Source organism: Pelobates fuscus, chromosome 1 (assembly GCF_036172605.1).
Source record: "Pelobates fuscus isolate aPelFus1 chromosome 1, aPelFus1.pri, whole genome shotgun sequence".
Lineage (NCBI taxonomy): Eukaryota > Metazoa > Chordata > Amphibia > Anura > Pelobatidae > Pelobates > Pelobates fuscus.
Genome location: NC_086317.1, coordinates 245,778,041 through 245,791,825, shown reverse-complemented (window position 1 = coordinate 245,791,825; position 13,785 = coordinate 245,778,041). Strand labels below are relative to the sequence as shown.

Genomic DNA, 13,785 nt, shown 5'->3' with positions numbered 1-13,785 from the left:
TGAGGTTAACCGAGTTCAGTTCTATCCCCAGAAAGGTCAATTTAGTTGTGGGGCCTATAGTTTTGGCTGTGGACAAAGTGTGGAAAATAGTGCAGTAGTGCTTCTGATTGCTGTGGGTGAAGGTGACCCTGGCTCTATTAGTAAAAAGTCGTCGAGGTAGTGGATAACGGAGTGACACCTGGTGACGTTCAGAAGCAGCCAGCATAGTGACTCTGCGAAAATGTCGAACAGTTTGGGGCTGCTTCGAGAACCGAAAGTGAGTCGTGTAGAGAAGTAATATTTCCCTCGCCATTTAACACCGTGTAAGTGCCAGAGTGAGGGGTGCATGGGTAGTAATTTAAACGTGTTTGTGATGTCCGTTTTGCTAAGCCAGGGTCGATTACCAGATGATATGATGGACTGTATGGCATCGTCGATGGTTACGTACTGAAGTGAGAATTTGTCTGCTGGAATGAGTGTGTTTATGCTTGGAACAAAAGAGGAGTGCGGTGCCGATAAATCAATAATTAGACTTTTTTTTTTTTATTAGAATATTTGTGAATAGCAATACCAATGGGGTTAGTGTGCCAGGAGGAGAATGGTGAAGAGGTGAAGGGGCCGATCATGAAACCGTTGGTGATTTCAGAGGCAATGAGAGTGTCTATGGAGACTGGGTCTAAACGTGCTGACTGGAGATTAGGGCATTCTAGTGTACCTGGGGGAATGGCTACAATACCCGTGAGAAACCCTTTAGTGAACCCTGTGGTGAGATAATCCACCAGATGATTAAGCCTGGGATCCCTTGTCTTGAGCACCACAGAGATATCACCATAATTGAATGCCTTGTTCTCAAGTACATCCTGTGAGGCTATGAGCAAGGACACCAGACACACATCCTTCCCGTCTAGGATATCTTTCCTGATAGTCAGGGACGGAGTGTGCTGGTGACTCAAATGGTGTAATGGCTGTGCCCGGTGCTGGAGGGGGGAGTATAGGAGGGCATGTTGGTATAGTAGGTACAGCCGTGAAAGCGACTGGGACTACCGTGGTAGTACCTGGGGAGGAGATGGCGCTTTCCACCTTAGCCTGCTATTGAGGGTCTGTAGATTGGCCAAGATCTCTGCCAGGGTATCCTGGGTGGCCGTGCTGTTGCTTGGTGGTTGTCCTTGAGAGCTAGTCCCTGGCCTGGGCTCGGGGGCTTGGTGAGTAAGTAGCCTATAAAGTTCAGCCTTCCTAGCTGTGGCCGGAAAGGGGATTCCCCTGAGCCTAAGCTCGGCCGTAATTTTGGGACTAGTCCATGCTCTCAAGGACGTGGGGGTTGAAAGAGTGAGTGATTCGCCTGGAGACCCGGGTCTGGTAGGCGTGAATGGAGTTTCTTCTGTCAACTCTTTGGTTGGAATAGGTTCTTGGGACATTCTAAAAGGAATGATTATGTGAAAGATATATTAGAAGGGGCGTAAGGTAAGTAGGCGGGGTATGTGGGGTGGTGTATATGGCAGAACTGGACTGTAATGCTAGATGCCAAAGCGAAAAACTTAACTGTTGAATGTTTGGATAGGTGAGGCCCTGCTAATGCCAAGTGGCGGTGAGAGGCTCTACCTATGATTTGGCTTATGACGTAGTTGCCACAGACGTGGTGGCGGGATGTTGGCCTCTCGGTGACAGTAGAGAGAAATCAAAACGTGTGGCCGTGACAGGTGAGGCCCTGACTAGCGCCCTGTAGTAGGGCATGCGAGGCTTGTAACTATGATTTGGGCGTGGGGCCGTACCTCCGTGTTGAGGTGGGGGGGGATGGAAGGCCTCGCTGGGACGAGTTTTCTGATAGGGTGCGCTAAGGCATTAGCCTAGACCCTGTAGCCAGTTCGATTGTATATTTAAGGATAAGGTGAGAGGACTGGAATGTTGTGTAGATACTAACCTTGACTTCTTGCGAATGGTATCTGGAACCTTCTGGTGGTAATAAGTGTGGTAAGTCTCGTCTTATGCGGTCCTTGAGGAAGAGTCCTGAGGCTTTAAGACAGATGTTGACGTATTTATGCGTATCGTGGTGGCGTATGATTTGAATTGGGAGTAGGTTGTTTGTTAGGGGCGCAACGTGAGATCCTGCATTGAGGGATCTGGAAGGTTTAAGTGTGTGACTGGGCTGAAATAGATATTTGTGAGAAGGCTGGATGAGGCCTTGGGGTGACGATTGGACGTATTTGGGTATAGACGTAAGTACCTGAAGGTATGGCTGAGTACCGGGTCAGGTTTTGGTGTTTTCCAGAGCCTGATGGCTGTATGACCGTATGTCTGAGTAGAAATAATAGTAAAGAATTAACGTACCGTGGGCGTAAGCCTGTGGAAAAGTAGTAATGAACTTGAGACCGTGATAGGTTTTATATGAGGTGTAGTAACAAACGAGTTGTGAACTATACCTTGGTTTGACATAAAGAATTTACGTTATGCGAAACGGTTTAACTGTGTAGAACCGGGGGAAGCCTAGAATAATACTGGAGCTAAGGGTTAACCGAAGAAAAATTCCATAGTTAACGACAGGTGTGGAGGTAAGTAATAAAACCCAATATGTAAACATTTTAGGCCTATGGCTTTATAATGCAAAGTGATAAAATACAATACCTGTTCCTGTAATAAAAGACCTTGAAATAAACAACTTTAGCGCAGAAAAAGCGAGAAACCGATGCAGTCTGTAAAGCCAAAAATATGTGACAGCGTGATTATATGGAAAATGAATAGTACAGACGTTTATGTGCCGGATATTGTGTTTATAAACAGTATTTATTAGTATATGTGACAAAATGAAGTGTTTAATAGGTAAATATGTGTTGTGGCAAGGTCATAGAGGCTTTCTATGTTAGTAATAGATTGGAGTGCTCTATTCCCAGCATGATGGGGTTAATTGGTGGGAGTCACCCCTTGAATGTTATATACCAGGTGAATGTAATTAACCAGCACTAGGGTTTTAAAAGGTTAGCCTCTGAAGATATCAGAGAGTCTAACAGCTGGGAGAGAGGAGGCAGTTAAGCCTGAGACAAAGGTACTGTGAAACCTGCTTAAAGTGCTGTATTTCATTTTGTTTAAAACTGGGAACTAGATTAGCTGGCCAGTTGGATAGTTAGTAACACTGTTGTTTAGTAAGTCTCCAAGTTGGAGTAGGATTTATTTTCTTTTTGTTTTATTTTGTGGGAGAGCACAACCTTGTATATATTGTGGAAAGTGACAATAAACTGCAGTACTATTTTATCCTGACTGTTGCATTTGAAGTTTGTGACAAGCCTGGCCATCCTGCCACAGTGTATAGAAACCGTACGTTTATGATAGACGTGGATATTTTAAAAAGTAGTAAAACAAATTAACTGGTTAACATAGAAAGAAAATCACAAGGCAGATTTTTAAACAAGCTAATTATATCCCCAAACTGACAAAAAAGGTATCAGTAACAATATGACCGAACAGGGAATATACGTAAAGAAAAGTAGAATTCGTGAAATAGAACTTAGTGCATACTGTAGCCTATTTGAATAAGAACTAGCCGAATATGGATTTAGAGCAAGGTGTTTTTGTGTTTTAATCGTACGAAATAGATTGGTCCTGGGTGACCAAACGGAAATAAGAGAATGCCCGTAATAATATTACTGTGTATATAAATAATAATAGATTCGGTAGTTTCCGTACGAATATGTAAAAGCAGTGATAAAGTGCCGAGCGTTCGTCTGTTTTGGCGTGAACACTGAAATCGGTTAAAAAAGCGTGTATTTGTACGAATATGATAGAGGGAGCCTACCCCTACGTTTTTAGGCCCGAACGGCGGGAAATAGCGGGGCGCTATTTCCTACGCCTAACTTACGTGAACGTGCCGGTCTTGTGACCGGAAACCGGGTACCTTGACCGGGAACCGAGTGGAAGGCCTCAAACGGACGGAGGACTGGTCAGGACGTCTGACTGCTGGAAACAGGAAAAAATTCTGGAGGGAAGCTGGACAGGAAGTGCTGGTTGCTATGGGGACAAAACAATCAGCTGAAAGGCAGAGGTGAGTAGGGGCTGGGAGTTTAAGTAGGGGACTTACTCCTCCCACAAATTCAGGCCTCCACAAGTTCAGGCCTTTTAACATATATATGTGTGTGTGTGTGTGTGTGTGTGTGTATATATATATATATATATATATATGATTCTACACACTGTCCATATCATGTAAAATTAGTTTAGAGATGTATAGAATGATTTATTTGGATCATGTTACAATTTTCATTGGAGTAGATTATTGAGCAGGATTTATATGTAGCACAATAATTTTTCTTTCATATGGTAAGACCGAATGTCTGCCATGGATATGTAGTCTGCTTTCACGATTTATGTTTAAGTTGTGGTTAAAGGATCACTGTTGGATGACTAATATGTAGTCAATTAGAACTTTTTAAACCGGATGAGAATCATGGGAGTAGGAGTCCGTTGTTGGGTCTGGTTGCAGCACCGTGGCAGCCATCCCGAAAAAATATTTACAGGTTCCCTCTATATTATTTGACTATCCGTGCAGTACACACGAGTAATATTTAATTTATTTGGATTTCCTGTTTTGTATTAATTACTATGGATGCTTGTATAGCACCACTATGTCGGTCTTCTTTGAGGAGCATTACAATATGGTTACTCTGCATCAGAATATGCTTAAAGATTTAACTTTGCCATTAGAAAGGATTTATGCCTGTTTGGGATCCCTATCAACATTATAGTTGCAGCTTCTATTACGATTTCACTTCGAGGGTTGTTTTTAAAGCTTTTTTATGATTTGTATATGTAGGTATCCATGGCAACGACTCCGGGGTCGCGTCATTGAGCGCGGCACCACGTGGCTTGCGACTTACGTCATCAGCCCGCGGCAGTCTCGTTCCGGTCGCCCTGAGAGTCGGATGCAACACAGGGGGGGGTAAGTAAGCATTATGTTTTATGCTTTATATTGGGTTATTGTTCGTTGTGTGATGTGTCCTGAGGAAAGCCTGAGTGTATCGGGCTGAAACGTTGACCATTTTTATTTGGAACGAATAAAAGTTACATTTTAAAGAAGTCCTTGGAGTGCTTTCCATCTTCACTTTACTTTATGTATATGTGTGTGTGTGGAGAGGGCATTCATATCTGTAGATTTACGTAAAACTTTAGTTTCAAAATTACCATACTTTTCAAGGACCAAAGTAACATTCAAAAATCTCCCTATTATTATGTTCCAAAGTAAATATTAATTTAAAATTATTACTGTTTATAAATTAAAAAACAAACGGCTACATTTCTCCACGGTGTTACACTAAAAGAACAAACGTGACAAGAATAGGGACATCCATGACCTCTCAGCAACACATATGAAGCAAGGGAAAGGGACAAAGTTACACATTGTCTCAAATGTAGAATATTACATTGTAGTGTAGTGGTTATGGTGCCAGGAATGTCTTGGAGTGCAATTAAAGGCTTAGCTCATTGGCTGAGTGTGATCTGAAGGGTCTGATTCAGGAAGCCTTAGAGGACTTCCTGCTTAGGAACTTCTGGTTCTCCAGCATTGGTGGTGGTGGGGATTGGTTCCTGCCAGAACCCAGGTAAGTAGTCAAACCTGTCAAAAACAGTTCGACTAGTTAAAAATGGGGTGGGGGAGGGCAGTTCACTCTTGGCATCACAATTAATATGGTGAGCTGTAGTGATTATAGTGCTAAGTGTGTTTTTTAAGCTAAAGTGTACACATGCTTTAAAAGAGTTTCAATATTTTTTACTTGCATGTCAGAGCTTTCAGGGCACAAATTAGAGAGATGTTTAAAAAACTCATCAGCATTTCAGATGTAAAGTTGTTTTTGATAACAATCCTCACGCCGGCCTCTCAATGCATCACACCTAAAAGTGTGCTCTGGTGAGGTTATGCCAGCCATTAGTTGCACTCGTTAACATTGCTCTGAATATATGATGTTCATAATTAAAGCTTTCAATTTTCAAAAAGGAGACTAGCAAGGTTACCCATAAACTTGAGCAAATTGAACAACATTTAGTGAAATAGGTTAGTGCTAAGTACTTGCAATAATTCTGAGCATTTTAAAAATCTCAAGGTTATCTTCAAGCCAGGGCCTCATAGAAGATTAGTGTATCTGGCTTTAAGGGTCTCACTGTAAGCACTATAATCTTCATTTCTAACAACATATTTGCATTTAACTACCTTTCTGTGTTATGCTCTTTGATTGACAAGTGTTTAGTTAACCCTTAGATGACAAGTGTAAGCAGCTTCAATAAATACAGAAGAATACAAGAATATGAATATATATATATTTACAGACACACACAATGCATACATGATACACAGTCACTTACCCTGGGTCCTTGGGGTCCCACTGTCACCTGCAGAAATACATAGGGGGATAATTATTATGAAAATTGTAATACATTTATGTATAATGAGGTCAAGGATAAATATAAACAAGCATGAATAGATAATGATCATTATAAAATGATACTTTTAATTTAGGGGTTCATTCACTATGCTTTGAATTGTGACTATAGTTGAGTTAGAAAACGTTTCTACAGCTAAACACTTTTTGCTTGAATACTCTGATGCATTAAGGCATGGATTACAAAATATCTCTGAACGTGTCCTGTGGTATCTGGCACCAAGACATTAGCAGCAGATCCTTTAAGTCCTGCAAGCTGTGAGGTTGGGCCTCTGTGATTTGGATTTGTTGATCCATCACATCCCACAGATCAGATTGAGATCTGGGGAATTGTGAGGTCAAGGCAAGACCTTGAAACACCTTGAACTCTTTGTTGCTCCTCAAACCATTCCTGAACAATTTTCACAGTGTGCAAGGGTGTTTTATCCTGCTGAAAGTGTCCACTGCCATCAAGGAACACCATGAAGGGTTGTATGTGTGTGAAATACTCATTAACGTAAACACAAGTTCTTCACACAAGAGTTGAATAAGCATAGATTCCTTTATTGCTTGTGCATAAGGAGAGTGTCAAAGAAGACTGCCCTCCCTCTATATGAAAAACACATATCTTATATACAGTTAAAGAACGCAGCTTAAGTGCCAGAAACAGCATAATGACTAAATATCAGTATCTTGATGTATGCAATAAAAACACAGTACCATGTAATTAGTTGCCTTTAAACGTACTCATCCTGCTATGGTCAGTTCAGTCTACTTCTGAATCAATCACTTCTGACCATTCACCCTGAGGTAATAACGCACCTTTACCTATTTCCATTCTAATCATTGAATAGATAAACCAGTTTCTTATAAAACTACTTGGAGCAAAGAGCCCAGACATGTCCATACTTAACCCTTCAAGCACACAAAGTCACACAGAGGGCAAACATGGCTGATATAAGAACAAGATGGCGGCTGAGGAGCTAAGACATTTTCTCAACATTCACACGTGGTCTGCAACAATCTCTAGATAGGTGGTATTATATAAATGCCAGGACACAAGGTTCACAGCAGAAGATTGGCCAGAGCATAACACTGCCTACTTCGGCTTACCTTCTTCCCATAGTGCATCCTGCTGCCATCTCTTCCAGTTAATCGACGCACCTAGATATCCTCCTGAGCTAAAAGAAAACGTGATTCATCAGGGCAGACTATCTTCTTCAATTGCTCCAAGGTCCAGTTCTGACACTCACGTTCCTGTTGAAGGCGCTTTCGGCGGTGGACAGGGGTCATCATGGGCACTCTGACCAGTCTGCAGCCACGCTGCCTCATATGCAGCAAACTGTGATGCACTGTGTATTTTGACACCTTCCTATCATGTCCAGTAATTTTCAGTACCTAGAGCTGATCGGACCAGACGGTCTAGCCTTCATTTCCCATGTGCATCAATGAGACTTCAGCACCCTTGACCCTGATGTAGGTTCACCGGTTATCCTTCTTTGCACCACTTTTGGTAGGTACTAACCAATGAATACCAGGAACACACCACAAGTTTTGTCGTTTCGGAGACCCTCTAACCCAATCGTCTAGCCATCATTATTTGGCCCTTGTCAAATTCACTCAGATCTTTTCTCTTGCTTATTTTCCCTGCTTGCCTCACATGAAATTTAAGAACTGACTGTTGCTGCCTAATACATTTCACTCCTTCACAGTTGCCATTGTAACAATATAATCAATGTTTACCTGTCAGTGGTTTTAATGTTGTGGCTGATGAGTGTGCATCCCCCATTCTTTATCGAAGTGTTTGTCCAAGTGGATTATTAGTTGGTATATGTGACGGACCGCCTGGCACCCCGACCGGGTGCCTCTGTCAGTTGATGCTCCTAGTGCTCACCGAGGACTCCAAGGGCTCCACCAGACACCATAAGCACTGTAGTCCCCACATCCAGCATTACAGCTTGACTGGGAACTCGCCGTCCTCCACCCACCCTGGACTCAAGACCAGGATTTAGCTTCCAGTGGGTGAACCTCTCCTACTCCAGAGAGCGTAGCAGGAACAGCTCTTAAAAGAGCTAGTGATTATAATTGCAGGGGAGTATAGTGATATAGCAATCCCCAGGGTAGATTCAGCCGTTTCCCCCCACACATGAGATAAGACTCTATGTTGAGGGTAAGCAGGAATTCAATTTTAATGGTGCCACAATGGCCTTTTATGGCCTTTAACAGTAATTAAATGTACGACACTCCCATAACAAACATACAATCCCTCGCCTGTGAGATAATTGAGTCAGTAACTGTACTAATTCTAATCCAATTATCTCCAAGCACAGGAAAAAACATACTTTAAAAAAAAAAAAAAAAACACCCCTATAGTACCCTAAAAATACACAAACCCCCACAAATGTTACATCCCCTGATAGCCCTGATCTGGGTGACCAAAATATCCATAAATTACCCAGATCGGTTCAGGAGTTTCCTGGAAGTCTTATTTTTGACCGACCGTGCACATGGTCCTATGCCCAAAACAGTTCCAGGGAATCATGGCTAGTGGTCGGTCTCTCTGCCTGGAGTACAAAAGTACATAACTCACATGAATAGAGCCTGTTTAAAGTATTTAAGTCAGGTCATAGTCACAGGGTAGGAGGCTGGCAAACAGGCCCCTCCAAAAACCAGTGGCGAGGTTACTTTCGCCACAGTTTACAACTTTATCAGATTATGCTAGGACTTTTAATCAGATTGTCACACTAGAATTTATCAGTTGTATTATATATGGCATTGTGAATAACCCTCACATAAAATAACTGTAGTTTTTTACTTTTCCATATAAGCTGTGCACATGATCAAACCATTCTGCTGCCCTTATTTCCATGTAGATATTTACTCCATTTGAAAGTTACACTCATGCAAAATAAACACTGAAGCATAAAGTACCTGGAATGCATTAGTGCCCCCCACCTCCCCCCAACCATGTAAGTAGTCAAATTGCATAATAAATGCTGCTCCCAACCTTCTTCACGCTGTCAGGATTCTGGCGATTCTGCTTAACCTCTTAAGGACCAAACTTCAGGAATAAAAGGGAATCATGACATGTCCCACATGTCATGTGTCCTTAAGGGGTTAAAAGCTCCTGTTAGAACTCCCCAGCTAAGCCCTGCAGTGCAGGGCCAGCTCACAGTCTGAGAATGTCAACTGATCGCTCTCAGCCAATGATCTGAGAGCTTCTAACTGAGAGGAGGTAGGGGGCAGCACCTGGAGGAGCCAAGTTAAAAATCAGAATGTTACTTAAAGGACCACTATAGTGCCAGGAAAACAAACTTGTTTTCCTGGCTCTATAGGGTCTTTGGGTCCCCCCTCCCTCAGGGTCCCAATCCCGCACGGCTGTAGGGGGAGGAAGGGGTTAAATTCTTACCTTTCTCCAGCGCAGCCTCTGCGCTGGGGACTCACCTCCCTCTTCCGACGTCATCCGCTGAATGCCGCGCGCGCATTCAGTCAGTCCATAGGAAAGCATTTCTCAATGCTTTCCTATGGATGCTGGCGTCTTCTCACTGTGAAAATCACAGTGAGAAGCACGGAAGTGCCTCTAGCGGCTGTCAATGAGACAACTACTAGACTCGAGGCTGGATTAACCCTATGTTTACAGCTGCAGGGTTAACCCTAGATGGTCCTGGCACCCATGCCATTTCATTAAAGTGAAGCGGTCTGGGTGCCTATAGTGGTCCTTTAATGGTTTTAGTACTTGCGTGGGGGAAGGGCACCAGGGTGCACCCAGCATTAGATTTGGATTGGAACAAGATCAATGCTGATGATCCTAAAGAAGGCAGAGCGGCTGCTGATAGGAGACTGCCTTGTACTGGATTAAAGGTAAGTGTAATGTTTATTTGAAAGTATTCCTTAACCTTAGAGTATTCATCTAAGTCACTACAAATAATATATACCTAATATGTAATATATATCTTTGAACACAAAATTATTATTATATATAGAAGGTTCGGCTTAAGGTTTCAAGCCTGAACGTGTAGAGACGTTGTACTTATCTACCATCAGATTTCACTTTGTTGCTGTTTCAGTGTGTTCGATCAGTCATTAATAACTCATTTGCAGACGTCTGGAGCATGTACAGCACTACTCCCTGCCCCTGCAGGCATAAAAACTAAGAAATGACCACGTTATTAGGAAAAAAAGATATAAACATGCATTTTCCCTCCCATGTGTGAGTCCTGGCGCAGGATAGATATTATAAACCCAACCTACAGGTATATAACACCTGGTATCAACACACAGCTGCTTTTGTTCTGAAATATTTTCCATCTTAACTCAGCAGACAAGATATTCCTGTAATAATACGTCCATCTTTCCTATAACACCTAACATGGGGCATTCTTTCCAGACCCATACATACAGCTGTGGGGGGAGAGTACTGCATACCATATTTTGTAAAATCCTCCTCAACATTTATAAACTGCTGCCTGGTTTGTTATACGTTTTTGGATTTTCCAATAATACTGACATATAAGTTTTCAATAATACTGACAGAGCTAACACTGCTTTTCATGTTTCAAACTACTCTACTTACATTGGCTAACAGACCCAGCATATCATATACTGTTCTAGATGCATAAATCATTATATATACAGTATATAAAGGCATGATCAGTGTTACAAATGTAGTCTATGAGCCCTCCTCAAAAATGGACAAAAGCATGCATAGGTCAATTCTACTACGGAGGTCCAGTCCAGGTGACATTTCTCTGCTAAAAGGGTTCTAGTTACTTAGATGCAGTCATGATTTACTGGGCTGTTTAATAATGCCACAGAGTAAGCACTGAGTTTGCAGTGTTTTGCTACATGAAAGAAGAACAGTATATCTGAGCTCATGCATGAATTAGTAAAGGCTCCAGTACCATTTTCCTTAGCTTTGGATTGGGAAGCCAATTTGCTATGTGGTGGAGTGTCCCTTGCTACCTGGTATATACATTGATAATTGATGAGATCACTGTTCATTTCGCACATTGTGCCACGTTAATGAGCTCTGCTTAACCACAAGGATTAAGTTTCCCTGTGGTTAAGCAGAGCTCATATCTCCAAAGGACTTTATTTCTCAGTTCCACATCTGGTGAACAGGAATATGCAATCAAAGTAATCTTGTGCCCTAATTGAGACCATGAGACGGAATACTGGTTAAAAACGTTCTGTACTTTATCCAGGTACCACCACGCTGATTGAACAGGAGCCTGCTATCTCAGCACATAGCTTATAAATTATATATTATCATCCTCATTAAAATGCTTGACAGCACTGTTATATGTATTATCCTAGTTGACTGACTTGCCATATTACTGCATTTATATATGTATATTTTATAGAAATGTACTATAATTAGCTGTTTGACATAACACTGTAGTGTTTTAAATATTCTAAAACTAGATGACTAGCTTTTCATACTCTAGATTTTTGAATCTACTGTGCTATTGTTAGTTGTATCTCTTGCCTTACTCTGAATACATATTATCCTTACTGATTAGCAGATAATTATAATATCATTGAGTCCTGCTCTAGATTTCACATAATTAGCTGCTTGACATACCATATGGTAGACAAGCCATACCTAAATTATGGTCTAGATCACCTACATTAAATGGTCATGCTGCAATGGTGGCGCAATGAGTATTAGGGTGCTGTCAAACCATTTTGATGCAGTTTCACAAAACCCAGGACTCGTTTTGGCACCCAAAGCTCAGCTCCTCATCTTTTACCAAGATAATGCAGAGCACTTCTACGTTATCCCTCCAAACCTTTCCAACGCTAGGATCACTTAGCAATTTAGTCGCCAAGTAAGCATTAGCTAAAGCAGATACATTGCATTAGCTGAGACAAAGTACAATCTGCCAGCAGCTTAAAAAAAGATAACTGGTGTTTCAATGGGAGCCACTGAAATGGCCTGCAGATATTCTGGAATAAAGGGGCACAATTTGTCAGCTATATGCAGTGCAAGTCGAGCACAGCTGCCTTGCAGTCATCCAGCTGTTAATTAAAGACATTCCAAACAAAGTCTTTAAGCCATCACAATTGACCTGTGACATCAAAGGAATTAATGGTCTTAAAACTCTATGTTTTATGACTTCTAGAAATAGCTACACAAACTGTTATATAGTTCAAGAAGCACTGAAATTAACTCTTCAGCCTGAACGTCTACAAATCTCAATCACAACAAAAGCAGCAGATAACACTTGTCATGGTACAGCATAAGCAAGTGTGTTAAGGTCCTTTATTTTTATAGTAAAGTGTCTGGGACATTACAGGGTGCTGTGTGTTAGAAATGACCGATCCTCACCCACTGAGAAATCAGAATTCTTATTAAACGTTGCCTTATCCTATATGACTTGTTGATTCTTGTCATCTCCAATAAACTCATCTAACATGCAATGAATGTAGTAAACTATAATAATATGTTACTTTGCCAACTATTTGTTTATTAATGAAGTTTTATGGTGGTCCATGGTAAAGTGCATCATTCATTGTATTTAAAAAAAAAAAATGGAGAAATAAAACTACAAAGAAAATTTTATATTTTGGAAACATTCCAGGAAATGGGAATTGAGCAATGTTACTAGTAAGTGAGTACAGTTTATAGATGATCAAGGGCCATTGTTGAACCCATCAATAGCTGGAAGTAGTTTTTTTTTTTTGTTATATTTCAAAACCAGATGTCACCACATGTGCAGTACTGAACTAGATATAACACAGAAATGGACAATAACATCTGCTCTTACTTTTTCCGTGTCTGTAACGGCTAAGGTCTAATTTCCAGACTTTTTTTTTTTTCTTTTTGAAAAGGTGTATAAACAACAGAATATACTGTTACCTTGACACCCATCCCATAAATATGTTCTCTATTATGGCGCATACTTACATTGGCTTCAGGGAGCTGGAAAGCACACGATGCACACTAGAGAAAGAGCAAAGAGAAACAAAGTTAACAGCATCCATCTACTGAATTCACACACATGCACTTAACACTTGGCTCATAGCATATTGTTAACTGGTCAATAGCTAGTGCAATATAGGATTGGCTGGATTAATAACCAGTTGTAATGCTCAATGGAGTGACAGCTCCCAAAGTCCACTATCAACCTAACAATGCTGGAACAATCACTGAATCGTTAGCATTCCACTTACTAAACTCTGATCTCTATGGGTTAATTTGCAGTATAAAGGGAATTGCCAAGCTTTTCAAATGCTAACACATACATTTGATGTGTACTTCAGGCATTTTGCAATTTTCTCCAGATGTTGCTGGTATCTGGCAGCACTGATAAATGTACTAATAGCATCAGGAACCCATGGGGTGTAACCTCCAGGTCCCCTCACATGATGATTGCCAAATATAGAAATGGGCAAAATGAATGATGGT

The 13,785-nt window shown here is 41.3% G+C and overlaps 1 protein-coding gene across 9 annotated transcripts in view; it reads right to left on the bottom strand.

The window, feature by feature from the left end:
- The window catches only part of COL16A1 (collagen type XVI alpha 1 chain), a 178,651-nt gene that overhangs the window by 125,670 nt on the left and 39,196 nt on the right, over window positions 1-13,785 (bottom strand). For all 9 annotated transcript variants that reach the window (XM_063456263.1, XM_063456273.1, XM_063456317.1 and 6 more), the window contains exons 10-11: window positions 13,285-13,320; window positions 6,319-6,345 (exon numbers count right to left, since the gene is read on the bottom strand). In XM_063456263.1, the coding sequence (XP_063312333.1) occupies window positions 6,319-6,345; window positions 13,285-13,320 (63 nt within the window). The remainder of the gene's footprint in view (window positions 1-6,318; window positions 6,346-13,284; window positions 13,321-13,785) is intronic.